General features: G+C 39.2%; 3 protein-coding genes and 1 long non-coding RNA gene across 6 annotated transcripts in view; 2 read left to right on the forward strand and 2 right to left on the reverse strand.

The window, feature by feature from the left end:
* The window catches only part of LOC113451824 (vomeronasal type-2 receptor 26-like), a 500,191-nt gene that overhangs the window by 307,517 nt on the left and 166,811 nt on the right, over positions 1-25,863 (reverse strand). The window lies entirely within an intron of this gene.
* The window catches only part of LOC113451996 (vomeronasal type-2 receptor 26-like), a 452,458-nt gene that overhangs the window by 294,031 nt on the left and 132,564 nt on the right, over positions 1-25,863 (reverse strand). The window lies entirely within an intron of this gene.
* Positions 4,100-14,031, forward strand: LOC148126719 (G protein-coupled receptor family C group 6 member A-like). 3 transcript variants are annotated; one of them, XM_087923061.1, is made up of 4 exons: positions 4,100-4,144; positions 4,255-4,500; positions 5,232-5,520; positions 13,832-14,031. In XM_087923061.1, coding segments are annotated over exons 1-4 (624 nt in total). In that variant the 5' UTR covers positions 4,100-4,142; the 3' UTR covers positions 13,919-14,031. The 3 variants fall into 3 exon arrangements, with proteins under 3 accessions (XP_087779187.1, XP_087779189.1, XP_087779188.1); XM_087923063.1 differs by lacking the exon at positions 13,832-14,031 and adding an exon at positions 8,776-8,851; XM_087923062.1 differs by having other exon boundaries at positions 4,139-4,500.
* LOC148126720 (uncharacterized) overlaps positions 14,300-25,863 on the forward strand; it is a 65,131-nt gene continuing 53,567 nt past the window's right edge. Inside the window, exons 1-2 of the long non-coding RNA XR_015742508.1 lie at positions 14,300-14,623; positions 23,352-23,564. This is a non-coding gene — a long non-coding RNA (uncharacterized LOC148126720). The remainder of the gene's footprint in view (positions 14,624-23,351; positions 23,565-25,863) is intronic.

The raw sequence follows: 25,863 nt of genomic DNA on the forward strand, positions 1-25,863 counted from the left end.
ACTTGGAATATTGCATCCAGTTTTGGCCTCCAGGCTGTAAAAAAATATGTTAAGACTCTGGAAAGAGTACAGAGAAGACCAATAAAGATGATTAGGGGACTGGAGGCTAAAACATATAAAGAACAGTTGCTGGAATTGGGTCTGTTTAGTTTAATTCAAAGAAGTACTAGGGGAGACATGATAGCAGTGTTCCCATATCTCGGGGGCTGTCACAAAGAAGAAGGAGTCAAACTATTCTCCAAAGCAACTGAGGGCAGGACAAGAAGCAATGGGTGAAAATTAATCAAGGAGAGAAGCAACGTAGAATTAAGGAAAAATTTCCTGACAGTGAACAACTTTCCTTCAGAAGTTGTGAATGCTCCAACACTGGAAGTTTTAAAGAAGAGATTGGACAATCATTTATCTGAATTAATATAGGGTTTCCTACCTAAGCAGGGGATTGGACTAGAAGACCTCCAAGGTCCCTTCCAACTTTGCTATTCCTTTTTTCTATTATAAGATGATCCTTGGGTTATTTGGATAGTTCATTGGTTTCCATTGTCCCAGTCAAAACTGATGTTTCTCCCAGACACTCTTAATTCCCATCAATATACTTTTTTCCTATGGTTGCTTCCTGCATACAGGATCTGGAGATACTCATTGATGGCTTTTTCTTTTCTTTTCCTTTCCTTTTCTTTCTCTGCAGTATTATTTGGTCCTTGGATTCACATGGTAGGCTGCTCTTAACTCAGGAGGGTTACCCCTTTATGAACATTTACATTTTCACATGCTCTCTCTCTCTTTCTAAAAGAAGTTTGCTTTGTATTTCCCTACCTTCCAAGCAGCAACTAAGGATACTTCCTTCAAAGAAACAGCAGGATAAAATTGGACTTTGAACAGAGCCAAAGGGCCAAGTTTCTGCTCAACACAGAAGGGACACAATCACTCCTTCAAACTCAATTTCCCTTATTTGAGTCATTTCTCCAGTCATTTCTCAGTTGAGCTCTCTACATGAAAACTGAGAACTGGACTAAAAAAGGGGACACGCACATTTAAGAAACCTCCCAACCAAAATAAATTTTTAGATTGTTGCCTTAAGCACACTCCTAAATGGTACCCTTTCTTTGGCAGCAGAAAATGACATGTGATCAAACTCACCACAACACATAGGATGCCCTATTGTAATCCCTGGTCACAGATCAAAAATTGTGAATCTCATTTCTGACACCAGTTTGTGTGGAATCAAAACACTGAAACCAAAGCAAACAGTCAAGGCTCACTGCCGCATTTATTACACAAGACATACTGAGAGTTGATCTTGTCCAAAAAAATAGAACAAAATAAACAAAGGGATACACTCACATCCCACTTACACTGGCATGGGATTTTAATGAGGTTTTTTTAAAATATTGTGAACGTTACAGTTGCAAGCTTCCCAGTGGAATCTATAGGTGAACATGGCAGCCTTATACATTTGTTTAATAAGAATATATAAATATTTATGCTTTGCAGAAAAGAGACTAAAATGAAGCAAAACAGAAGGAGAAAATGTGGTATACATACATAAATAATAACATAAGAAATTTCAGATTACTTCTTGCCCTTTTGTTATCTGCAAAGAAAAATAGTCTTTGTTGTAAGAAGCATTTGTATCTTCTGATTCAGGAATTGCTATTGGAATATTCTGATAAAACTTCCCACAGGTCACTAGGAACTGCAAGGCCACATTCCTTATGTCTTCATTGGCTTACTGGAAAGACTCCTTCATCTGGAAACAGATTTTACCCACATTATTGTGACGAAAAATAAGACTTCATATTTTGTTTTAGAAATGTTTAGAAATATGGAAGAATAGGAATAGGATTAGCTTTAGGAATAGGAGGAATATATGTGTCAGGGTTCCGGTGATAGCCCTAATTAAATCATGAGCCTCGAGCCAAGCTTCAAAAAAACCCTCAAAAGATTTATTAGGAGCAACATGCTGGCACTAACCTAAATTAAGCCAAGTCTGGCATACATAATTCACAGTCACCTGTAACCCTGTTTTGCCCCTCCCCCGGGTGTATCATAAATCAGATTCTCCAATAAAGCACTGCCCAGGTATCATCAATCACATTCTCTAATAAAGGATTTTCACAACCAGAAGATCTGGTAGCCTAGCTACAATCTTTTTAAGATAATGGTGGAATGTACTTCTTGTTTTACTGCTGTACTGCTCCTTCAGATTCCCCACCCCCTTGTTTATGGCAACTTGAATACAGACATAGGAATGTTTTATGAGTTGAAAATATGTTCAATATGTTCATTTCCTTCTCCCTTTCCCCTGTTGTCAATTGTAAAACAATTTTAGTGATACTATTTATTCTTCAAATGTTTTAATGTTTCATCTTGTTTTTATTGATTGTAAGCTGCCTTTAGGGAAGCCAGGAAGCCTATAACTTAAATAAATAAATATTAAATGGTCAAAAACTGTTAATGGAGACTAATCAATGCCATTTTGGAAGAATAAGAGATTGGTAAAAGTCATTTTTTCTATATTATTTTAACATCCAATGTTCTTTGGTATTCAGATCTGACCTGAAACTAACTATGTCACATTTAGGGATGAAAATGCAGGCCAGCAATCCAGCACTGGATGCTAAAATGGAGAAGACCTGCACAAGACCTGTACCTCCCTTTGGTGCTCAGGTAGAAGGCACAAAGAATACCCAGACACTGCAGAAGATCAGCATGCTAATGGAGATCAGCTTGGCTTTGTGGAAGGCCCCAGGGAGATTCCTGGCCAGGAAAGCCACTTGAAGCAGATAGCAGACAGAAAGTCCAAGTATCCAAGGGCAATATAAAACATGGTGACAGAACCTTCATTGCATTGTAGGATGACCTCTCTAGGTTGGGAGTGCATGTCAAAGTCAGGGAATGGGTGGGAGGGGGGACAGTGCCCAACCCGATGCTGCAGATGACAACTTGGAGACCAGAACAAGAAAGCACAACTGAGTTGGCCAAATTCTTCCCCAACCTTCTCTGCATTTTGTTCCCTGGTTTTGTGGCCAAGAAAGCTAACACCACTGTGATAGTTTTGGCCAAGACTGAAGAAATGGGAATTGAGAAGACAATGCTGAAGGCTGTTTGTTGAAGGAGGCAAGTCAGTCTCCTTGGTCGGCCAATGAGCAGAATGGAACAGGTCAAGATGGAAAGCAGGAGAGTGACCAGGAGAATGTAGGAGAGGTTCTGATTGTTGGCTTTGTCAATTGGTGTTTCTAGAACAGATGGCAAATGAAATTTCACTTCAGTTACAAGAATTATAAAATGAGCCCCTAATTAGGATTAATATATGAAGATCTCATTGAAAAGAAAATCCCATACAGCCCTACTCTTTGTCGTAAAGACAAAGTGATTAAATTAGTGGATCAGCTGTGGATGTGGTATTCTGGGATTTCAGTAAGGTATCTGACAAAATAGACCACAACCTGCTTCTTGGTAAACTAGAAAAATGTGGGATAGACAGCATCACCAACAAATGGACTAGACAGCTACTTGCTTGAAATGGTATAGGGTCTCCTGCTTGAGCAAGGGGTTGGACTAGAAAACCTATAAAGTTTCTTCCAAATCTGTTAAACTGTTATTCTAACATTAGACTGGGTTCAAGGATACTGATTGCTTCCATGGCATTAGAGCACAGACAGCACTAGAGTTAATTGTCACCAACCGAGAGTGGCACCAAACTCCACAGCTCTGGATGACCTTCCCTAGCAATCTCTGGAAGCAAGAGATTCCATTGAAGGACAGCATAAGTCACTTTCCTGGCTCTTGAAGTATCTTGCTCCAAGCATGACTTTATGCACATATCCTAACAGGAAAGACTATGACCACTACAGGACAGTGCGCCAATGGGTGTATCTGTGGTTTTTCACTGAAGTCCTTTTTTCTGCCTACTCCTCATTAGATGGAAGAAGTTCAGGGTCCCAAGAGGACAAGTTTCTTCTCACTGTAATTGTCACCTTACATGCCTTGAGACCTCTTCTTCTACTTCTCCAGTGTCTGCTTTTGATGTAAACATGAGACTGAAGCAACATGGAAGTGACCTTGCATTATAAAAGGATAAATACTACAGTTTATGCCCTTTGTGGCTCAAATTACAGGACAGGCGGGAGCTGTGCTCTTGAATGTACGTTTTATCTCTTCCAGATGAATCTTGTCTGTTTGAATCAGGAAAGCCAGAGGATATTCTATCCTGTGAGAGTGCTTTGAATTCTGCTAATTCTTCTTTAAAAATAGGAAGGAGATTGATTCAGCCCCAGGAATTATGGATCTCCTGCTTCTGCTTTTGCTTCTACTGATGTCCCAGCCAGTCTCCGGGAAGCTGAGAATGAAGTGCCCACTGAGTTTGGACAACCAGGATGGAGAAAAGCCATGGAGCTATTATAGGCCAGGCGATCTTCTCATTGGTGTAGTCATCTCTCCATCAACAATAGCACATGAAACATTACCTTTCAACAGGGCTCCTTCTAGGCAGATTCAGTTGTAAGTCATTCATTGTGATGGAATTTCATTCCCTCCGTTTGCAGCTCTAACACTCTTCTTTCTTCTTCATCTTATTTTACTTAATTTTATATTGCAGGACCTGACAAATTTCTTGAACCCTTTTGATTTCCACAGTCTTTATCTCTTTTGTCTTATTTTCTGGGAGAGGTTCAAATCAAAACATGAGGCAAATAAAACCTGAAAAAAGCCCACATTATTTATGTTTCCCTGTTCAATCCTCAATTCATGACTTGAGTAGTGAGTTTTATTGAAAGTAGTGATTGTTGTAAATTCCCCTGCCCAGGTCCTTTTCATATTTAAATAACCTCTCATTGATATTCAATGCTTGATTTTTATAAGAATAGAGGATGCCTCTTTTCAGAACAGCTTTTCTGGGTCACTTATCAAAAATCCTGTATCTTTTAGGATAGTTCTACTTTAATGACTGAATTATTCTTCAAACTGTTTACTGCACTGATGAAAATTAGTACTTCTACAAATAATGGTGTATTTCTGATTTTAACCATTTTGGAAAACTATATCCATTCTATCTTCTCCACACTCACAACATTAAAGGATGATGAGTGATTATCATTTGCCTCTGGTTTTGGATCAATAATAGCTTAAGATTTAGTTAGCTTGTGGAGAAAAAAATGGATTAAATAGAGAAAAAGTATTTTATTGTTGCTGCTGCTACTGTTAATACTAATATGAACATGGTTTTACACTAGTTTATCTCATCGAAAGAAACATATACTACGTGTGATTTTCAATATTGAACTTTTTAATAAAAATTATCAGCCCACGCACAATCTCACACTTGGCTGCAACATCCATGACAACTATGATAACACCCTCGGCACTTCAGATGCCTTGCTGGACATGCTGTCTCCTGGAGAAGCCAATGTTCCCAACTACAGCTGTGGACGGTTGGAACACCTTTTGGCACTTGTTGATAAAGCTCACAGGGACATCTCCATCCAGATGTCAACTTTAGCAGGTGCCTACAAATTTCCACAGGTTTGTTTTTCTGTTCCCCTATCTAGCAAAGTGAATGGGGTGTAGTGTTTGATGATAGATTAAACCATATCTTCATTATAGAATTCAAAAGCTGCTTTTCACTATATCCATTGTAGGTTTCATGGCTGGGGATTGATATAACAATATCCCAAGAGGTGGGACCCTCTATTTGCAGGTTCTTCCATGCCTATTTGAGTTTATATCCATATCTATCTCTATCTCTATCTACCTATCTACCTTTCTATCTATCTCTATATCATATCTATATATTTATCAATCTATCTCTATATCATCTATCTATCTATCTATCTATCTATCTATCTATCTATCTATCTATCTATCTATCTATCTATCTAGGCTTAGCCTTTAATACATGCCAGCTTCCCATTGAAGAGAGTTGAGAATGGTAGATGAAAAGTGCATTCCTTGTAGAAGAACCAGCAGTCTTTAGGCAGATGCGATCCACTATTGACAATTGTATTGACTTGAATTCTCCCATAACTGGCCTCCAGAAGTTGTAAATGCTCCAACACTGGTATTTAAAAAAAAAGAAAATAGTGGACAACCATTTGTCTGAAATGATATAGGGTTTTCTGCCTCAGCAGAGGGTTGGATTGGAATATCTTTAAGGTCCCTTCCAACTCTTCTCTTCTCTTCTCTTCTCTTCCCTTCATTTCCCTTCCCTTCCCTTCCCTTCCATTCTATTCTATTCTGAATAGAATTGAGAGTGGTAGATGAAAAGTTCCTTGTAGAAGCACCAATGGATTTTAAGCAGATTTGATCCACTATTGGTGGTTGCATTGCCCTGAAACCTCTCAGAATAAAAAAATCAGTCAGAGGAAATAATGGTTTGCTGTTTTCACAGCATTTGACACAGTAAACATAGAAATATCATGGAAGAAACTGATTGCTCTTAAAATGGAACTCAGAATGCTGATCCTGCTCAAAGCTGTTTCTACAAGCACTGTGAGAAAAATTAATCCATGGAACAGCTTGTGTTATGAAGCTGTGCATGCTCCATTGCTGGAGGCTTTCCAAAATAGCTGTATATTCATTTTGTCTGGAATGGTATATGATCTGCTCTGTGAGCAGAGAGTTGGACTAGAAGACCTCAAAAATCCCTTCTATCTCAATTATTCCATGTTCTTCATTCATTTGTTTGAGAGTGTGTTTAGGGGAACATTGAGTTCCCCAATGTTTTCAGCTTTTAAGATTGGGAGAGCAGAGGAGATGGTTCATAGATAGATAGGATAAAGCATGTGTGCATGTGCTTTCCCTTTACTCACACATGTGAGGATTATTGTGTGCACATATGCACTTGCCAGCCATTTTCATGACCCAATTGCAAACCCCTCATGGCCCACTAGCTGGTCATGGCCCATAGGTTGGGGACCCCTCTTTTAGGATGAATGGAGCCATGAGAGGTAGGACTGATCCTTACCAAATGGTAAGAAAAGTATGCTGCCCATGTACATTTGAGTTTCATGTATTGTTAAGAAAACTTGGCTCTTATTCTCATAAGAATTATCTGATTACTGATAAGTCAATTCAAAATTTCTGGACTTTGGGAAATGACATATTGCCATATAGGACTATTTGATGATGAATAGAATAAAATAGAATAGAAGGAAACAGGAAGAGAAAGAAAATAGGAATAGGAATAGGAATAGAATAGAATAGAATAGAATAGAATAGAATAGAATAGAATAGAATAGAATAGAATAGAATAGAATAGAATAGAATAGAATTCTTTTATTGGCCAAGTCTGATTGGACACAAGGAATTGTCTTGTTGCAAATGCTCTCAGTGTACATAAAAGAAAAGATACATTCATCAAGAGCCAAGAATCATCAGGTAGAACACTTAATGATAGTCAAAGGTTACAATAAGCAATCAAATCATACTAGGAAACAGTCCATATAAATCGAAAGGATACAAGCAACAAAGTTACAGTCATACAGTCACACATGGGAGGAGATAGGTGATAAGGAGTGATGAGAAGACTAACAGTAATAGTACTGTAGATTTTGTAAATAGTTGGACAGTGTTGAGGGAATTATTTGTTCAGTAGAGTGATGGCTTTCGGGAAAAAACTATTATTGTGTCTTTTTATTCTGGAGTGCAGTGCTCTATAGAGTCATTTTGAGGGAAGGAGTTAAAACAGTTTATATCCAGGATGTGTGGGGTCTGTAAATATTTTCACAGCCCTTTTTTTGACTTGTACAGTATACAGGTCCTCCATGGAAGGCAGGTTGGTAGTAATTGTTTTTTCTGCAGTCCTAATTATCCTCTGAAGTCTGTTGAACTGATAGAGCAAGTTCACACTTTTCCTTACCTGGGTGTATTTCTCTCAGTGACTAGATCTTTTTTCCTTCAACATTAATAGAGGTCATTTAGACCAAAGGTACAAGTGAACACACTGTTATAAGAATTTTGAAAAAAGCATATCCATGCAGCCCCCTTAGCTTGAAATATTTAAGTACAAAAGCCCAATATTACCACCATGTACTTATATTGAGCTGAATTTTTGGATTTAATTTATAGTGTTGAGTAATTCCCCGTTAGGGGAATAAGTGCATACAGGGAGACATATTTGAGAGTAGTGTTTGAATAATACACACACAGCACACAGATACACTCTACAATAAATGTTGGTTTTTACTTCCAATAAAGGTTTTAAGCAAAGTTCAAAATAAGCAGTCCAAAATCATTCACAGGTAAGATCAGTCAGTTTTTAGTCCAGGGATAATCCAATAACAAAGTCCAGTGTCAAAAACAGTTCAGTATCAGACTTCCATTAAATCCAGAAATATCAATCAATTAGGAAGAACGGCAATATTCTCCAACAGAAGAAAACAGAGATTCACTCACACTGAGACTTCTGAGACTAAGACTAAACAACCCAGGTTTTTGGCACCATCTTATGGCTGTTTGAGAATTACACTTTTAGGATTCTCTTAAAGAGACAGTATTAAAAAGTCTATGTTGGTTTATATATTTCCATCCCAAATAGCTGTTAGGTTACTTACATTCCTAACATTCTCCCCTTTTGGGTAGGACAATATGTACAACCTTACATTCTAAGTCCATAATCTTCACAGCTAGCCTTATGCTTTATAGAGCCTTGGGCCTTTGTAAAATGATCTGCTATATTGTTTTCTGACATACATTATTCTAGCTTAATCATTTTACTTTGCACACATTGTCTTACATTTAAATATCTTAAATCTCTGTGTTTCGTTCTTGTCTTAACAGCAATATTTGAAGCCATCTGTATTGCAGATTGGTTATCTTCATAAACAACAATAGAATCTCTTACATCAATTCCCATATCAATTAATAATTGCTTATACAAAACTAAATCTGTCCATAATAAAGATAAAAAATTCAGCCTCCATTGGTGACAAACTTAGATGTTTCTGTCTAATAGAACTCCATCCAGTCAATGCTTTTTCCAATAATATTACAGTACCCGATGTAGATTTTCATTTATTTATGTCTGTAGCAAAACTTGCATCAGGTTATGCAGTTAAACTCAGTTCATCTTTAGGCTCCAAATAAAATGCATAGTGCATTGTTTGTTTCAGATATCTTGACACACTTTGAGCAGCTTGCAAGTGCCTTTCAGTCAGCTCAGATTTAAAATATCTCTAATTGATTAACACTGTATGCAATTTCTGGCCTTGACCAATTACTGAGATATGATAAACTACCAACCAAGGACTAAATAAATGTTCTTAAAAATAATAGGACTTTGAACATCACTATGGTTAAACTCCTGGCTCATCGGTGTTTTAGCCAGCTTACAAAATTCCATTTTAAAACTTTTTAGTAATTAGTTAATTTTATCTGCCTGTGAGGTCTTGTATCCTCTCCTAGTTCTATCTATCATTAAACCAAGATATTGTTTGATTTCTCCTAAATATATTATTTTAAATTTCTTTTCTAATAGTGAAATTATTTTAGTAGCTTCTTTTTCAATTTTGGTGATTAATGCTATGTCATCAGTAAACAATAGCAACAATAAAATCATACCATTATTTTCTCTTTTAAACAAACATGGATCAGCCATGCCAGCTACAAAGCCTATCTTAGTTAATTCTTTAACTATACATTGGTTCCACTCATATCCTGATTGCTTTAAGCCATAAAGACTCTTTTTCAATCTCCAGCAATCAGTTGTATTATCAGTTTTGATACCTAAAGGTTTCTTTAAATATATAGTGTGTTGCAACAGTGCATGCAGATATGTCGTCCCTACATAACAAATGATTTACAATGTATTTCTTCTTAGCTGCCCACACCATTGCTGCCCTTAATATAGTAGCCTTCAGACTAGGTGCAAACAACTCATCGTAGTCATCTGCTGTCTGATTAAACCCTTGTGCTACTAACCTGGCTTTATGGGTAACAGTCCCATCCACCCCTGTCTTCAATTTATAAATCCATTTACATCCTAGGGCATGTTTACCTGGTGGTAACTTAACATTTTCATATACCTCCAGGTTTTTTTAATGATTCCAGTTCCTTATCCATTGCTTTCTGCCAAGCAGCCTGATCCTTAGCAGGATACAGTTTTACTTCACTATAATTTCCTGGAACTGTATTAACTTGGCATACAACACTAGCCTGATATCTATCAGGTGGTCGTGTTACTCGGGTTGAACATCGTGGTAATACAGGGCTTACTGGTGGGCTTTCCTGTGGGACCTGATCCTGTTCTTCTACCACTTCCTGTGATTCCTCTTTAATGGCTATTCATGGTTTACTGATTTTATCTTTAGGGACTATTTGGGTATCAATAATGATATCATTGCTGGATTCCTGTTCCAGTTTATCCCACCCAACGTGCTTGAGAAATTTTGCATTAGCACTACAATATACATGAGCTGTGCGTTGATCCCAAAACCTAAACGATCTATGGTTGGTCTAACAAGCAACAAAAAATAATTTCTTAGCTCTATGACGCCCTATCAATCTTACTTGTGATGGAATATGCACCCATGCTGGACCTTCAAATGTGTGTAGGTAACTTAAATTTGGTTTTCTGCCATGCCAATGAGTGAATGAAAATTCACCAGTTGTTGTATTAACTACATTGTTTAAAACATGATTACTATACATTATGGGTTCACCCCAAAGTATTTCAGGTAAACCTGAATCAGATAACATAGTACGAGCTATGGCTTGTAATGTTTGACCTCTTCGTTCTACAAACAAGTTATGTTGTGGTCTGTAAGGTGCATAACACCAGCCAATTTCAACATAGTTTGAAATTTTGTGTTAACAAACTCAGTCCCATTATCAGGAACTAAAGTCATTACTTTACTTTTCATTTCTCTCTCAGTAAACTTTAGCCAGTTAAAGAAATGTTGGAATGTTTCTGTTTTGTTTTTCACAACATAGGAGAAACCGTATCGTGAGTAATGGTCCATAATACTCAAAATATAGCAGGCACCTCCTAAACTTGGTTTCTTAAGACCAATTATGTCAGCAAACACAACCTCTAAAGGTTCTTTGGTCTTAAATCCATTCAGTCTGTTTGCTGGAGTAACCTTACTATTCTCCAGGCTACAGGCATTACAGTTTAAGTACTTACTACAGGGTTTCAATTTTACTCCTTCTGACAATTTGACAGTTTGAGCATTTTGAAATTAATGTGCCCTAGACGTCTATGTAGTAAATGTATACATTCATCATGTGGCTTAACATTGTTATAAACTGAGTTAGGCATCTTCAACTGGTCATCATGTATTACATATAAATCATTCTCTAATATAGCAGTAACACTTTTACCCTCTTTCTCTATTGTACAGTTATCACCCCTAAAGGTTACTACATAACCAAGATTAACTAAAGCCCTTACTGATAACAAGTTAAATTTCAGTTTAGGCACATATAACATAGTTAAATGTTCGTTTATACAAGAACAATATGCAGTACCTTCACCTGATGCTTTAATCTTCCATTCATTTGCGAATGATACAGGTTGCTTACTCGTAGACATCTTTACAAACCTCTCTCTATGTTTAGTAATGCACTGTGATGCTCCACTATCAACAACCCACAAATCATGGTTTAGAGTTGAATTGCTTGACATAGCTAAACTAACATTCTTCTTGGCCTTCTGGTGTTTACTAGTGTTCTGTTGTTTTCCTTTCTTAAGAACCTAGCTATATGTCCCCTTGCCTCACAAGAAAAACATTTCCTAACAGTATAGGTAGTTGAAGACAAATCCTCTTCTTGTGGTTGTTTCTTCCTCAGTTGGTCCTTATCCAGCCGTCTTCTTGCTTCTTCTAAAAATCTTTCACTTATGTCAGTCAATGTCAGTTTATCTTTGGTCAGGACTTCCAGTGAATATACGTAATCATCATAACTTTCATCCAATGAGGAAAGAATGATGTAAACTTGATGCAGCTCTGAAAATATCAGTTCTTTTTTATGTAGCTCTTGAAAAGTTCTTTTCATGAAGTTCCAATGAGCTAACATATCTCCACCTTTCAGAAGATGTGCTCTAAACAGTTTATGTGTAAGATGTATATGTGCACCTCCACTGTCACAAACATAAATCCTCTTCAAATTCTCCCAACACCTAGCAGCTGATTCTTCTCCATGAATAAGGACTAGCTGCTGGTCACTCAGTGTTAGTCCAATTATATGAAGAGCTCGTTCATTGTTCTGTTTAAAGTCAGCAATTTTCTTGGCATCATCCTTTTTATTTGGATCCCAAGCATTTACATCCGGTGGATCTTGAACTACATTCCATAACCCTTCTCTACGTAGAGGTAGACTGCACTTCATAGACCAGGAAACATAATTTGTTCCATCCAACCGGGTTATCAGTGATAGCCTCGTTGAAGTGACTTGTGCCATCTTTACCAGGATCGTAACCCACAATTAAAAAGTAAACAGCTGTCTGTATACAGTACTGTGCATTCACACCAACTCTCAGTTACCTGAGCCTGGTATGGCCTGGGCCCATAGCCAGTGTTTAGGTAATTCCTCATTAGGAGAATGAGCGCATGCAGGGAGACCTATTTAAGAGTAGTGTTTGAATAATACACACAGATACAGTCTACAGTAAATGTTGGTTTTTACTTCCAATAAAGGTTTTAAGCAAAGTTCAAAATAAGCAGTCCAAAATCATTCACAGGTAAGATCAGTCAGTTTTTAGTCCAGGGATAATCCAATAACAAAGTCCAGTGTCAAAAACAGTTCACTATCAGACTTCCATTAAATCCAGAAATATCAGTCAATTAGAAGGAATGGCAATATTCTCCAACAGAAGGAAACAGAGACTAACTCACACTCTCCTCTGAGACTACGACTAAAACAACCCAGGTTTCTGGCTCCATCTTATGGTCGTTTGAGAAACCACATCCAACTACACTTTTAGGATCCTCTTAAAGAGACAGTATTAAAATGTCTATCCTGGTTTATATATTTCCCTCCCAAATAGCTATTAGGTTACATACATTCCTAACATATACCACTTCTAAAACAAATCCAATCACATCATCTGAGAAGAATCTTAAGGATGGTTAAAATGTTTATTTTTTTTTATTTGGTTAGTTATAGGACGGTAGGCACGTTGGTGCGCTTATGCATGCCCCCTACAGACCTCTTAGGAAAGGGGTGAGGTCAATAGTAGAAAGTCTAAGGTTAAAATTTTTTGGGTTTGGAGAAGAAACACAGATTCAGGTAGAGTATTCCAGACATTGACCACTTGGTTGCTAAAGCCGTATTTCCTGCAATCAAGTTTGATGCGATTAACCTTGAGTTTGTATGTATTGTGTGCTCTTGTGTTGTTATGGTTGAAGCTGAAGTATTCATTGAAAGGTAGGACATTGCAATGTATGATTTTATATACTATACTTTGATTGTTCCGAAGATGGCATAGTTCTAGATTTCTAGATCTAGAATTTCAAGTCTGGTGGCATAAGGTATTCTGCAATGAGTAGAGTAGTCTTCCAACTGCTGCCCTGAGAGCTGAATTGGGATTTCTTTACAATTTATAAAATTAGGACATGTATTTTTTTTATAAAATTAATGATATGGAAACTGTAAGAATCTCAAATGCTTAGAACAAACATATTTCAACTAAAACATTCTTGAATGTACAGCTGACATAGGTACTGCAATCTCTGTCTTTTTACAAATAGAGAAAAAAAAACTAAAAAAATGATATGACTAATCAAGAAGAACCTGTTCTAATATGTGCATGAGAAAAAAGTTGGATTCATTGAAAGCTAAAAATTGGGACTTGGTAGGATCCCAAATATAACACAGCACTCTTTGTTGATTTTTTCAGATCAGTGGGAAAACTGCTTCAGAGGATCTGAGTGATAAAAGTCGATTCCCTTTTTTCCATCCAATGCTCCCCAAAGAAGGGTTTTAGTACCCAGCAATTGTCCAACTGCTCCTCCATTTTGGATGGAATTTGATTGGTCTCTTTACTCCAGACACAGAGAAGGGAGAAAATTTCATGAGAACTTTTACCCCTATGCTTGTGAGGAATGCAATTTGTGTTGTTATATCACAACAATTCTCAGTGACCAGAAATACAGCAGCCCTCAGAAATGCCCTCTCTATGTGGAAACAAGTCAATGTCTTCGTTCATTTCATAGAATTTGAGTCCATTTCTGACAGAATTCTTCTCTTCCATTTAACACTTACGCATTTACCAGAACCTATTCAAGGGAAAGTCTGGATCGTTACAGTGGTTGGAGGATATTCAGTAAAAGAAAACAGCCATTACAAGTATGTCCATAGTATTTGGAGCTTTCCTTCTAAGTGGAAAAAAAGTTGGCAAAAAGATGATGCCTATAAAGGTGTTTTCTTTGTGGAACCTGAATTTCAAGATGAGTATTTTCATTGTGCTATTTCAAAACACGTCTTTTCTGTCAAAACCCGGAGAAGATGCACCCAGAAAGCACCACTGGAGACCCAAGAGAAAAAGAATAGGGAGCAGATCAAAAATGATCGCAGTACATACAGTCTCATTAAGATTCTGGCCCACACATTAAATTCTGTGTCCAATTCCAAGAGGGGAAGAAAGAAGGGAGAAGAGAGTTTGGGGGCTCAGAGGCTGCATCCATGGCAGGTATGGGGTCTCAACAAGCAAGGGTGGGATCCAACAGGTTTGGTGATTTATGAGATTTAGTGATTTACGATGTCATTACAACCCAAGACCCAGCACAAGACCCAGGAGGTCAAAACAATAAAACTCAGTGGGGGGGGGTGTTCTCATTGGTTGGGGTTTTGGCTGTGTTCTGATTGGTTGGGGGGGTTGGCCGTGTTCTGATTGGCTGGAGATGTGTTCTGTTCAGGTGGGGGCTTGGTTGTGCTCAGGTTAGTCTTAGTTGCTGGGGGATTTGAGCTGGTGAGCTGTGATCCTTGTGTTTGGCTTCGAGTTCGTGGTCATGCCACATCTTCATGGTGGGTGTCAGTTCACTTCATGTATGGCTCGGAGGGGTTTGAAGTGGGTAGTGATTCAGCTGCAGTGCAGCTACCTACTTCACTGAGAACACACCCCCACCCAATCAGAACACAGTCAAGCCCCCACCTGATCAAGTCACAACCCCACTAGCAGTTAAAAGGAAGAAGCAGCTGCAAGCTCACATCACTCTGAGAAGCACAGAGCTGAGACACATGCCTGAAGATGATGAATGAGACTTCATTGAAATGTTGCCAAGGTACTTCCAATCTTATGAGGGAGAAAACCCAAATAACCAAAGATCCACATACAAATACCCACGAGAACCTCAGAAAGGTGATTTCACTGTAAAAGTCTGACTCACAGATGAACACTATACAGAAGCCTGATGATGGCAGATGAGATTCTGCCGAAACGTTGCTACAACATTAAAAGCAGAACTACAATGATGTGGGAAAATACCCGAACAAAGCTGAATGCCATGTCTGTATGTATGTATGTATGGCATTCAGCTTTGTGCGGGTATTTTCCCACGTTTTCCAGAAGCCTGATGATGGCAGATGAGATTCTGCCAAAAAGTTGCTACAACTTTAAAAGCACAACTACAATGACATGGGAAAATACCTGGACAAAGCTGAATGCCATACATGTAAGTACCCGCGAAAACTTAAGAATATCTATCTATCTATCTATCTATCTATCTATCTATCTATCTATCTATCTATCTATCTACATACACACACACACACACATTTGTTTTCTTAAGTTTTCGTGGGTACTTACATGTATGGTATTCAGTTTTGTTTGGGTATTTTCCCACATCATTGTAGTTGTGCTTTTAAAGTTTATTTATTTATTTTATTTTATTTATTTGTCAATTGTTTACGAGATAAATAAAAGTGTATACATAATTATGAATACATGAAATGAGTACATATAAGAAAAATAAAAGAAACAATAGGACAGGGACGGTAGGCACGTTGGTGCGCTTTTGCACGCCCCCTACAGACCTCTTAGGAAAGGGGTGAGGTCAATAGTAGACAGTCTAAGGTTAAAGTTTTTGGGGTTTGGGGAAGAAACTACAGAGTCGGGTAGAGTATTCCAGACATTGACCACTCTGTTGCTAAAGTCGTATTTCCTGCAATCAAGCTTGGTGCGGTTAACCTTGAGTTTGTATCTGTTGTGTGCTCTTGTGTTGTTATAGTTGAAGCTGAAGTATTCATTGACAGGTAGGACATTGCAATGTATGATTTTATATACCATGCTTAAATCAGACCGAAGACGGCGTAATTCAAGGTTTTCTAGTTCTAGAATTTCAAGTCTGGTGGCATAAGGTATTCTACAATGAGTAGAGGAGTGGAGAACTCTTCTTGTGAACTATTTCTGGACTTTCTCAATTGTGCTAATATCAGATACGTAATGTGGGTTCCAGACTGATGAGCTGTATTCGAGTATTGGCCTAGCAAATGTTTTGTATGCTCTAGTTAGTAGTGTGATATTACCAGAGAAAAAGCTACGTAAGATTAGGTTAACAACTCTTAATGCCTTTTTGGCTATGTAGTTGCAGTGGGCACTAGCACTTAGATCATTAGAGGTGAGTATTCCAAGGTCCTTTACAGAGCTTGGATCATCAACAAGATCTTGACTATTCGGATTGTATTTTATCTTCGGATTTTTTTTGCCAATATGTAAGACAGAGCATTGACGAACATTGTTGTAGCAATGTTTCAGCAGAATCTCATCTGCCATCATCAGGCTTCTGTATTGTGTTCATTTGTGAGTCAGACTATCACAGTCGTTTCAGTTTTAAATTTGGGGCAGCCTACTGCTGTGCCAGAATGGTTTTTTCTTCATCCTGATTGGTTGGGAGTCTTGGTCTTTTTTTATTGGTCTTGGAGTTTGCTGTGTTGTGCTTGATTGGTGTTTCTAATATCTTCTGTCTGTTTTGTGGCTCTTTTTGTGTCTTGATTGGCTGACAACATTGTGTTCCTTTATTGGAGGCCTTTACTGCAGCTTGGCTCTGAGTAAATGGATGGCTATCATTTGTTAGGAAGCTCTGTTTCATCTGGGTGCCTGGTTGGGGTGTGCTTGAGCTGGAGGTATCAGGGGGATCTGTTTGTGCCCAGGTTTTTGCCTGGCTTGTGGTGTGGAGATTTTTTTGTTTGTGAGTGCAGGCTTCCAAATAATTGACAGTCTGATGGAATCATCTCTTCTATTCATGCTTTCAGGTCTTTTTTCAATCCCTTTTGAAATCTCTGAAACAACTGTGAAAGTCTGACTCACAGATGAACACAATACAGAAGCCTGATGATGGCAGATGAGATTCTGCCGAAATGTTGCTACAACTTTAAAAGCACAACTATAATGACATGGGAAAATACCCGAACAAAGTTGAATACCATACATATACATATACTAATACGTATACATACATACATACATACATACATACATACATACATACATACATACATATATATATATATATATATATGTTTTCTGAGGTTCTCGCGGGTATTTGTATGTGGATCTTTGGTTGTTCGGGTTTTCTCCCGCGTAAGATTCAAAGTGTCTAGGCAACGTTTCGATGAAGTCTCATTCATCATCATCAGGCCTCTGTCTTTGGCTCTTGCTTTTCAGAGTGATGTGAGGTTGCAGCTGCTTTTTTCTTTCTAACTGTCAGTGGGGGTGGGATTTGAATGGGTGGGGGCTTGGCTGTGTTCTGATTGGGTGGGGGTGTCTTCTCATTGGTGGGGGCCTGGCTGTGTTTTGATTGGTTGGGGGTTGGTCGTGTTCTGATTGGCTGGATTTCTTGCTGCCCGGCTTCGAGTTCGAGGTCGCGCTGCATCTCCATAGTTGGTGTCGGCTTGCTTCATGTATGGCTCGGAGGGGTTTGGAGTGGGCAGTGGTGAGGTTGCAGGTATTCGTCTGTTCATGAGGCGGGTTTCCAAATGGCTGGGAGGCGGGAGGTGTCATCTCGTTTGTTCATGCTGTGTGGGCGTTTTTCTATTTCTATGGCTTCTCTGATTATTCTGCTGTTGAAGTGTTCGGTTTTGGCAATAGTTCTGGTATTTTTAAAGTTAATTTTATGTCCTGTGGCTTTGAGGTGTTGGACCAGGAAGAGGTCGTTTCTTCTTTTTTGATTGAGTTCTTATGTTCTTCAATGCGTGCACTAATTCTTCTGTTAGTCTGTCCAATGTATGTGGCAGGGCAGGCAGTGCAGGGGATTTCGTATACTCCTTGGTTTTCTAATTCGACTCTGTCTTTGGGGTTTCTTAGGATGGTGGATATTTTTCTGTTTGTGCAGAATGCTGTTTTAATATTGTGTTTTTGGAGGATCTTGCTGATTCTGTCTGTAGTGCCTTTTATATATGGGAGGAGGGCTTTGCCGTTTTCTTGTTCTCTGTCTTGGATTTTGGTTGGGGTTTCTTTTTGGATTAGGTGGGTAATCTTGTGTCTTTGGAATCCATTGGCTGTAAGTACGTTGGTGAGGGTGTGTAGTTCGGCTTTTTGGTGTTGTTCATCGGCTAAGCATTTTGTTCTGGAGATGAGTGTTTTGGCTACGGAATTGATCTGTGCTGGGTGGTGGTGTGAGAGTGCATGTAGATAGCGGTTTGTATGTGTTAACAAAATCAGACTTGAAATCACCAACATCCTCTGCACTAGCAAACCACCCAAAAGCAACTTATCCAAAGAAGAACAAACTGCACTACTTAACCTGAAAGAAGACACCAGCATAATAATCCTACCAGCAGACAAAGGCAACGCGACAGTGGTTATGAACACATCTGACTACCAAACCAAGTTAACCAACCTACTCCAAGACCCCGCATACAAACCCCTAAAGACAGACCCCACCACCTACCTAGAAAAAACTACCAAATCCAAAATGAAAACCTCCCCCATCAGTGAAGAAATCCAGCAAAGAATCATACCCAGAGAAAAATCATCCAGATGCCCCAAGCTTTATGGTCTCCCCAAGATACACAAAGAAGGAACCCCACTCAGACCAATAGTCAGCTCCATAGGCTCACCTCTACAAAACCTGGCCAAATTTCTCGCCAAACAACTACAACCCTATGCAGAATCCATCAACTCACATGTAAGAAACTCATTCCAGTTCATCGAAATCATAAAGAAACAAAACTTACAACCCAGCGACCTACTAGTAAGCTTCATGTCATATCCTCTTCACCCAAATACCAATAAAAGAAGCCTTGATAGCCATCCAAAACAAATACAACCCCCAAGCACATCCTAGATCTGACCAACCACTGCCTATCCAATACATACTTCACCTACAATGGACAAAAATACAAACAAATAGAAGGAGCACCCATGGGATCACCCTCTCACCTGTCATCGCAAACCTCTACATGGAACACTTTGAAACACAAGCTCTAGAAAAATACGACCACAAACCCAAACTCTGGCTCAGATACGTAGATGACACCTTCATAATCTGGCCACATGGGAAAGAAAACTAAACAAGTTCCTCACACACCTCAACAGCCTACACCCCAAGATACAATTCACCATGGAAACAGAAACCAACAATCAACTTCCCTTCCTAGATGTCTTGGTATACAAAAGATCCAATGGCTCCCTAGGACACACCATCTACCAAAAGAAAACACATACAAACCGCTATCTACATGCACTCTCACACCACCACCCAGCACAGATCAATTCCGTAGCCAAAACACTCATCTCCAGAACAAAATGCTTAGCCGATGAACAACACCAAAAGCCGAACTACACACCCTCACCAACGTATTTACAGCCAATGGATTCCAAAGACACAAGATTACCCACCTAATCCAAAAAGAAACCCCAACCAAAATCCAAGACAGAGAACAAGAAAACGGCAAAGCCCTCCTCCCATATATAAAAGGCACTACAGACAGAATCAGCAAGATCCTCCAAAAACACAATATTAAAACAGCATTCTGCACAAACAGAAAAATATCCACCATCCTAAGAAACCCCAAAGACAGAGTCGAATTAGAAAACCAAGGAGTATACGAAATCCCCTGCACTGCCTGCCCTGCCACATACATTGGACAGACTAACAGAAGAATTAGTGCACGCATTGAAGAACATAAGAACTCAATCAAAAAGAAGAAACGACCTCTTCCCTGGTCCAACACCTCAAAGCCACAGGACATAAAATTAACTTTAAAAATACCAGAACTATTGCCAAAACCGAACACTTCAACAGCAGAATAATCAGAGAAGCCATAGAAATAGAAAAACGCCCACACAGCATGAACAAACGAGATGACACCTCCGCCTCCCAGCCATTTGGAAACCCGCCTCATGAACAGACGAATACCTGCAACCTCACCACTGCCCACTCCAAACCCCTCCGAGCCATACATGAAGCAAGCCGACACCAACTATGGAGATGCAGCGCGACCTCGAACTCGAAGCCGGGCAGCAAGAAATCCAGCCAATCAGAACACGGCCAACCCCCAACCAATCAAAACACAGCCAGGCCCCCACCAATGAGAAGACACCCCACCCAATCAGAACACAGCCAAGCCCCCACCCATTCAAATCCCACCCCCACTGACAGTTAGAAAGAAAAAAGCAGCTGCAACCTCACATCACTCTGAAAAGCAAGAGCCAAAGACAGAGGCCTGATGATGATGAATGAGACTTCATCGAAACGTTGCCTAGACACTTTGAATCTTACGCGGAGAAAACCCGAACAACCAAAGATCCATATATATATATATATATATATATATATATATATATATATATATATATATATATATATATATATATAACACACACACACATATATGTAGGTCTAGGTGTGTTCAGGTCTTTTCCCATGTAAGACCATCCTCACGCAGGTGCTTTCGGCTTTGTTCAAGTGCAAGCAGTGTGTGAGCGGAGCTGCCATTTCTCTATAAATACTGGTGCGGGGGGTGTCTGGTGTGCTGGGCTGGTTGGCTGTGCTGCTGTCTCTTGATTGGTTGATGGAGTTGATGTTGGTATAATGGGCTGTGGGATGGCCTTGTGAGTTTGGTTTGGAGATGTCCTGGATCTAGTGCTTTAATTTCCTAGGTCGTTTGTGTTTTGATCTCTTTTCCATTAGCCTCCTGGGTTGTAACGGCTTGGGTAATGGGTTGTGCGGTGACCTTGTGAGTTTTATTGCTGTGGTATCCTTGGTCTTGTGCTGTGATTTCCTCGGTCATTTGCTGTGTTGCAACTTCTTGAGATCTTGTGGTGTAATTTCTTGAGTTTTTTTATGTGATATCCTGAGTGGGTGGTTGTGATGTAGTATTCTGGGTTTTAGTCTAGCTTTGAGTTTGGGGTCTGGGTCTGTGTTCCTGGCATGTGTCAGCTCGTTTGGTTTTGGGGTCGGGGGGTGCGACAGCTGGCAAAGCAGCCATGGTCTGTTTTCTGGATGGTGGTTGTCCGTTGTTTATAGGATGGGCTTGGGCCTGGGTCTGATGAAGGTGATTGCCGGTGGTGTCCCATGTTATTTTAGGCCTGGTGTTGGTTTTCATGGCTGGCTGAGGGCAAGCTTTCAGATGTCTGTTAAGCAGGAGGTATCATCCCATCTATTCCTGTTATGGAGTTGTTTCTCTGTCTCAATGGCTTCCCTGATTATTCTCTTGCTGGAATGTTCAGTGTTGGATATTAATTTGATTCCTTCGAAATTAATTTCCTGTCCTGTGGCTGGAGGAGGGAGGAAGTATTTTCTTCTCTTCTGATTGTGTTTTTGTGTTCTGGGATGCGTGCATTTATTCTCCTGTTGATTTGTCCAATGTATATGGCTGGACAATTGTTGCATGGTATTTCATAAACTCCTTGGTTTTCTAGCTGGATCTTGTCTTTGGGGTTTCTTAGGATGTTGGCTATTTTTTGGTCAGTGCCAAAAGCTGTCCTGATACTATGTTTGTGGAGAATTTTGCTGATTTTATCTGTGGTGCTGTAGATTTAGGGGAGGAGTGCGATACCGTTGTCTTGTTCTGTGTCTTGTTTTTTTGGGGGTATCTCTTTTCAGATTAGATTGGTGATAGTGTTTCTTTGGAATCCTAAGAAACCCCAAAAATAAGATCCAGCTAGCACCAGCCTGAGGATGGCAAGTGGGACGTTGCCAAAACATCGGCAAGATAATCTTAATCTTACATGGGCAAAGACCCGAACACACCTAGACCTACATACCTGTCCCTGTGAAAATCTATGAAAACAAATATTGTACCTCTCGGGGGAGGAAACATTCTGGCTGACCGGGATCTACGAGAAACTCAAACTCTGAAGAGCCACTATCTTGTGTGATCTCACATTCCTACTCAATTGTCGAGACAAAAATGTGTTCCCCATATGCTTCCAACTCAAATTCCATTCCAAAACTTTAGCCACTGAAACGATCCCGAAAAGAACAGAATTAGCCCTAATCAGAAACTAACATGAAAGCCACAGGTCATAGCATCAACTTCAATGGCACCAAAACCCTAGCCACTATTGGAAACCCCAGCTACAGAATTATCAGAGAAGCCATAGAGATTGAAAAAAGACCTGAAAGCATGAAAAGAAGAGATGACTCCACCAGACTGTCAATTATCTGGAAGCCTGCACTCTCAAACAAAAAAATCTCCACACCACAAGCCAGGCAAACACCTGGGCACAAATAGACTCCCGTGATACCTCCAATTCAAACACACCCCAACCAGGCAACCAGATGAAACCTAACTTCCTAATAAATGATAGCCCTCGTTTTACTCGGAGCCAAGTCACACTAAAAGCCTCCAATACAGGAAACGCAATGTTGCCAGCCATTGAAGACTAAAAAAGCTACAAAACAGACAGAAGATATTAGAAACACCAAGCAAGCAGATCAAAGCAAACTCCAAGACCAATAAACACAAACCAAGACTCCCTACCAATCAGGATGAAGAAAAAACCATTCTGGCACAGCGTAGGAAACAGCTGTGAAAGTCTGACTCACAGACGAACACAATACAGAAGCCTGATGATGGCAGATGAGATTCTGCCGAAATGTTGCTACAACTTTAAAAGCACAACTATAATGATGTGGGAAAATACCCAAACAAAGCTGAATACCATACATGTAAGTACCCGTGAAAAGATATATATGTTTTCTTAAGTTTCTGTGGGTACTTACATGTATGGTATTCAGCTTTGTTCTGGTATTTTCCCACATCATATATATACATACACACACACACACACACACAATTGAGAACTATTACTAAACCTTTGTTCTTGAGCTTTGAAGACAATGGCAACACTTGTTCTCCCAACTCACAATATTTGCAAGTTAAACAACTGTAGAAGAAAGATTAAAATGTAAAAAGAGGATGTGAGGTAAGAAAACAAGATTTCTTAAAATTCCTCAATGTTTCCACTCTAGTTCCATCCATATTTAAAGAAGAATGAATTGTACAATCTTTCTTTGTTGAAAGTGTATTTGGACCAAAATGGAGACATAGCAGCAGATCTGCGGATCTTTAGTAGGCTGTTTCTGCCCAAGGAGGATCCCATCAACAAGGAATTGGGGAGTTTTGAAAGGCAGAGAATTATAATCAACCAAGATGTTTTGTCACAGCTAAAGTTGCTGAACAAGGTGAGGAAAATATTGATACAACCCCCCTGCCAAGATTGACAATCCATTTGAAGTGGGCTAAATCTAGTCAAAAGGGTGGGTAACCTTGACTGGGAATTGAATGTGTGGAGTAAAACATCTATAATTTTCTTAGACAGATAGGGAGTTTTCAGATCTATTGACCAGGAGATGCTATAATGCTGAATACTGTTATAACCTGATTCAGTTATTTCCAAAATGAGATTTGGTGTGATTTTTACTTAGGACACAAATCTCTGTCATTTTATATGCAGTTTAATATCTCCATAAACCTGGTGAGAGAGGGCATCATATCAGTGGTGGTATGCTACCAGTTTGGACCAGTTTACTCGAACCTGTAGTAAAAAAAAATGCATGGGAGGGTGGGAGGGTCACTTCTTTACCCTCTCAGCTGATTGGCTTTTAGGGCTGCATATGTTAGGGGGGCACCTACGCGCACGATCTCCTACTGAACCAGTACTGTCTAAGGTAGGATCCCAGTACTTCCTCATATGCTGAGGATTTTGGGGTTACTAGTTTCAGTTTCACTAATTTCTTCTCCTCAGATATCAAAGGTGAAGGCAATTCTGTGGATTGGGACCTGAGTTCAAGTCTGGCCTCAATTTTAGTTATTTATTTATTTATTTATTTTATTTGTCAATTGTTTACAAGATAATAAGTAAAAGTGTATACATAATTATGAATACATGAAATGGGTACATATAAGAAAAATAAAAGAAAAATAAAAGAAACAATAGGACAGGGACAGTAGGCACGTTGGTGCGCTTATGCACGCCCCCTACAGACCTCTTAGGAAAGGGGTGAGGTCAATAGTAGACAGTCTAAGGTTAAAGTTTTTGGGGTTACTGAAGTCTGTTGCTGAAGTCGTATTTCCTGCAATCAAGCTTGGTGCGGTTAACCTTGAGTTTGTATCTGTTGTGTGCTCTTGTGTTGTTATGGTTGAAGCTGAAGTATTCATTGACAGGTAGGACATTGCAATGTATGATTTTATATACCATGCTTAAATCAGACCGAAGACGGCGTAATTCAAGGTTTTCTAGTTCTAGAATTTCAAGTCTGGTGGCATAAGGTATTCTACAATGAGTAGAGGAGTGGAGAACTCTTCTTGTGAAATATTTCTGGACTTTCTCAATTGTGTTAATATCAGATACGTAATGTGGGTTCCAGACTGATGAGCTGTATTCGAGTATTGGTCTAGCAAATGTTTTGTATGCTCTAGTTAGTAGTGTGATATTACCAGAGAAAAAGCTACGTAAGATTAGGTTAACAACTCCTAATGCCTTTTTGGCTATGTAGTTGCAGTGGGCACTAGCACTTAGATCATTAGAGGTGAGTATTCCAAGGTCCTTTACAGAGCTTGGATCATCAACAAGATCTTGACTATTCAGCTTGTATTTTATTTTAGGATTTTTTTTGCCAATATGTAAGACAGAGCATTTATTTGTTGAGATTTGAAGTTGCCATTTGTTTGACCATTCTGATACCTAGTCGAGGTCTTTTTGAAGGGTAGCAGTATTGTCTGTGGTATTGAACAGCTTTACATCATCAGTGAAAAGAATGCAGTTGCTCTTAATATGATCACAGAGGTCATTTATGTAGAGTATGAAAAGAGTTGGTCCTAGAACACTGCCTTGGGGGACACCACTATTGACAGGTACAGAATTTGATAGGACACTCCCAATTTTGACCATTTGTTGTCTGTTTGACAGGAATGCTTCTATCCAGTTATGCAGTTGTCCAGAGATACCATAGGATTTTATTTTTAGTAGTAGTCTGTCATGTACCACTGAATCAAAGGCTTTACAGAAGTCTATGTAGATTGCATCTATTGTTTTGCCCTGATCAAGTTGTGTAGTCCATATGTTTTTGCAGTGTAAGAGTTGCAGATTACAGGATAGTTTTTTTTCTGAAACCAAATTGTTTATTGGAGAGTAGGTTGTTTGTCTCTAAGTGGAGGATGATGGATTGGTTAATAATTGATTCCATGACTTTACAGGTGACACAGCATAAGGAGATTGGTCTGTAATTTTCAACTAGGCAAGGGTCTCCCTTTTTGAAGATGGGGATGACTGTGGCTTGTGACCATAGGTTAGGCAAGGAAGTGGTCCTGAAAGATTTTTCAAAGATTATGCTTAGAGGTTTGGCTATGGCAGTGGATAACTTTTTAAGAAATAGGCACATATTCCATCCGGTCCAATAGATAGGGATGGTTTTAGATTGCATAGTGCTTTTTCAACATTGTCTTCTGTAAAATTGATATGTATTAGATCACTGTAGTTAT

This window comes from Pseudonaja textilis, chromosome 2, assembly GCF_049901715.1.
Source record: "Pseudonaja textilis isolate UNSWEBS1 chromosome 2, rPseTex1.2, whole genome shotgun sequence".
NCBI lineage: Eukaryota > Metazoa > Chordata > Lepidosauria > Squamata > Elapidae > Pseudonaja > Pseudonaja textilis.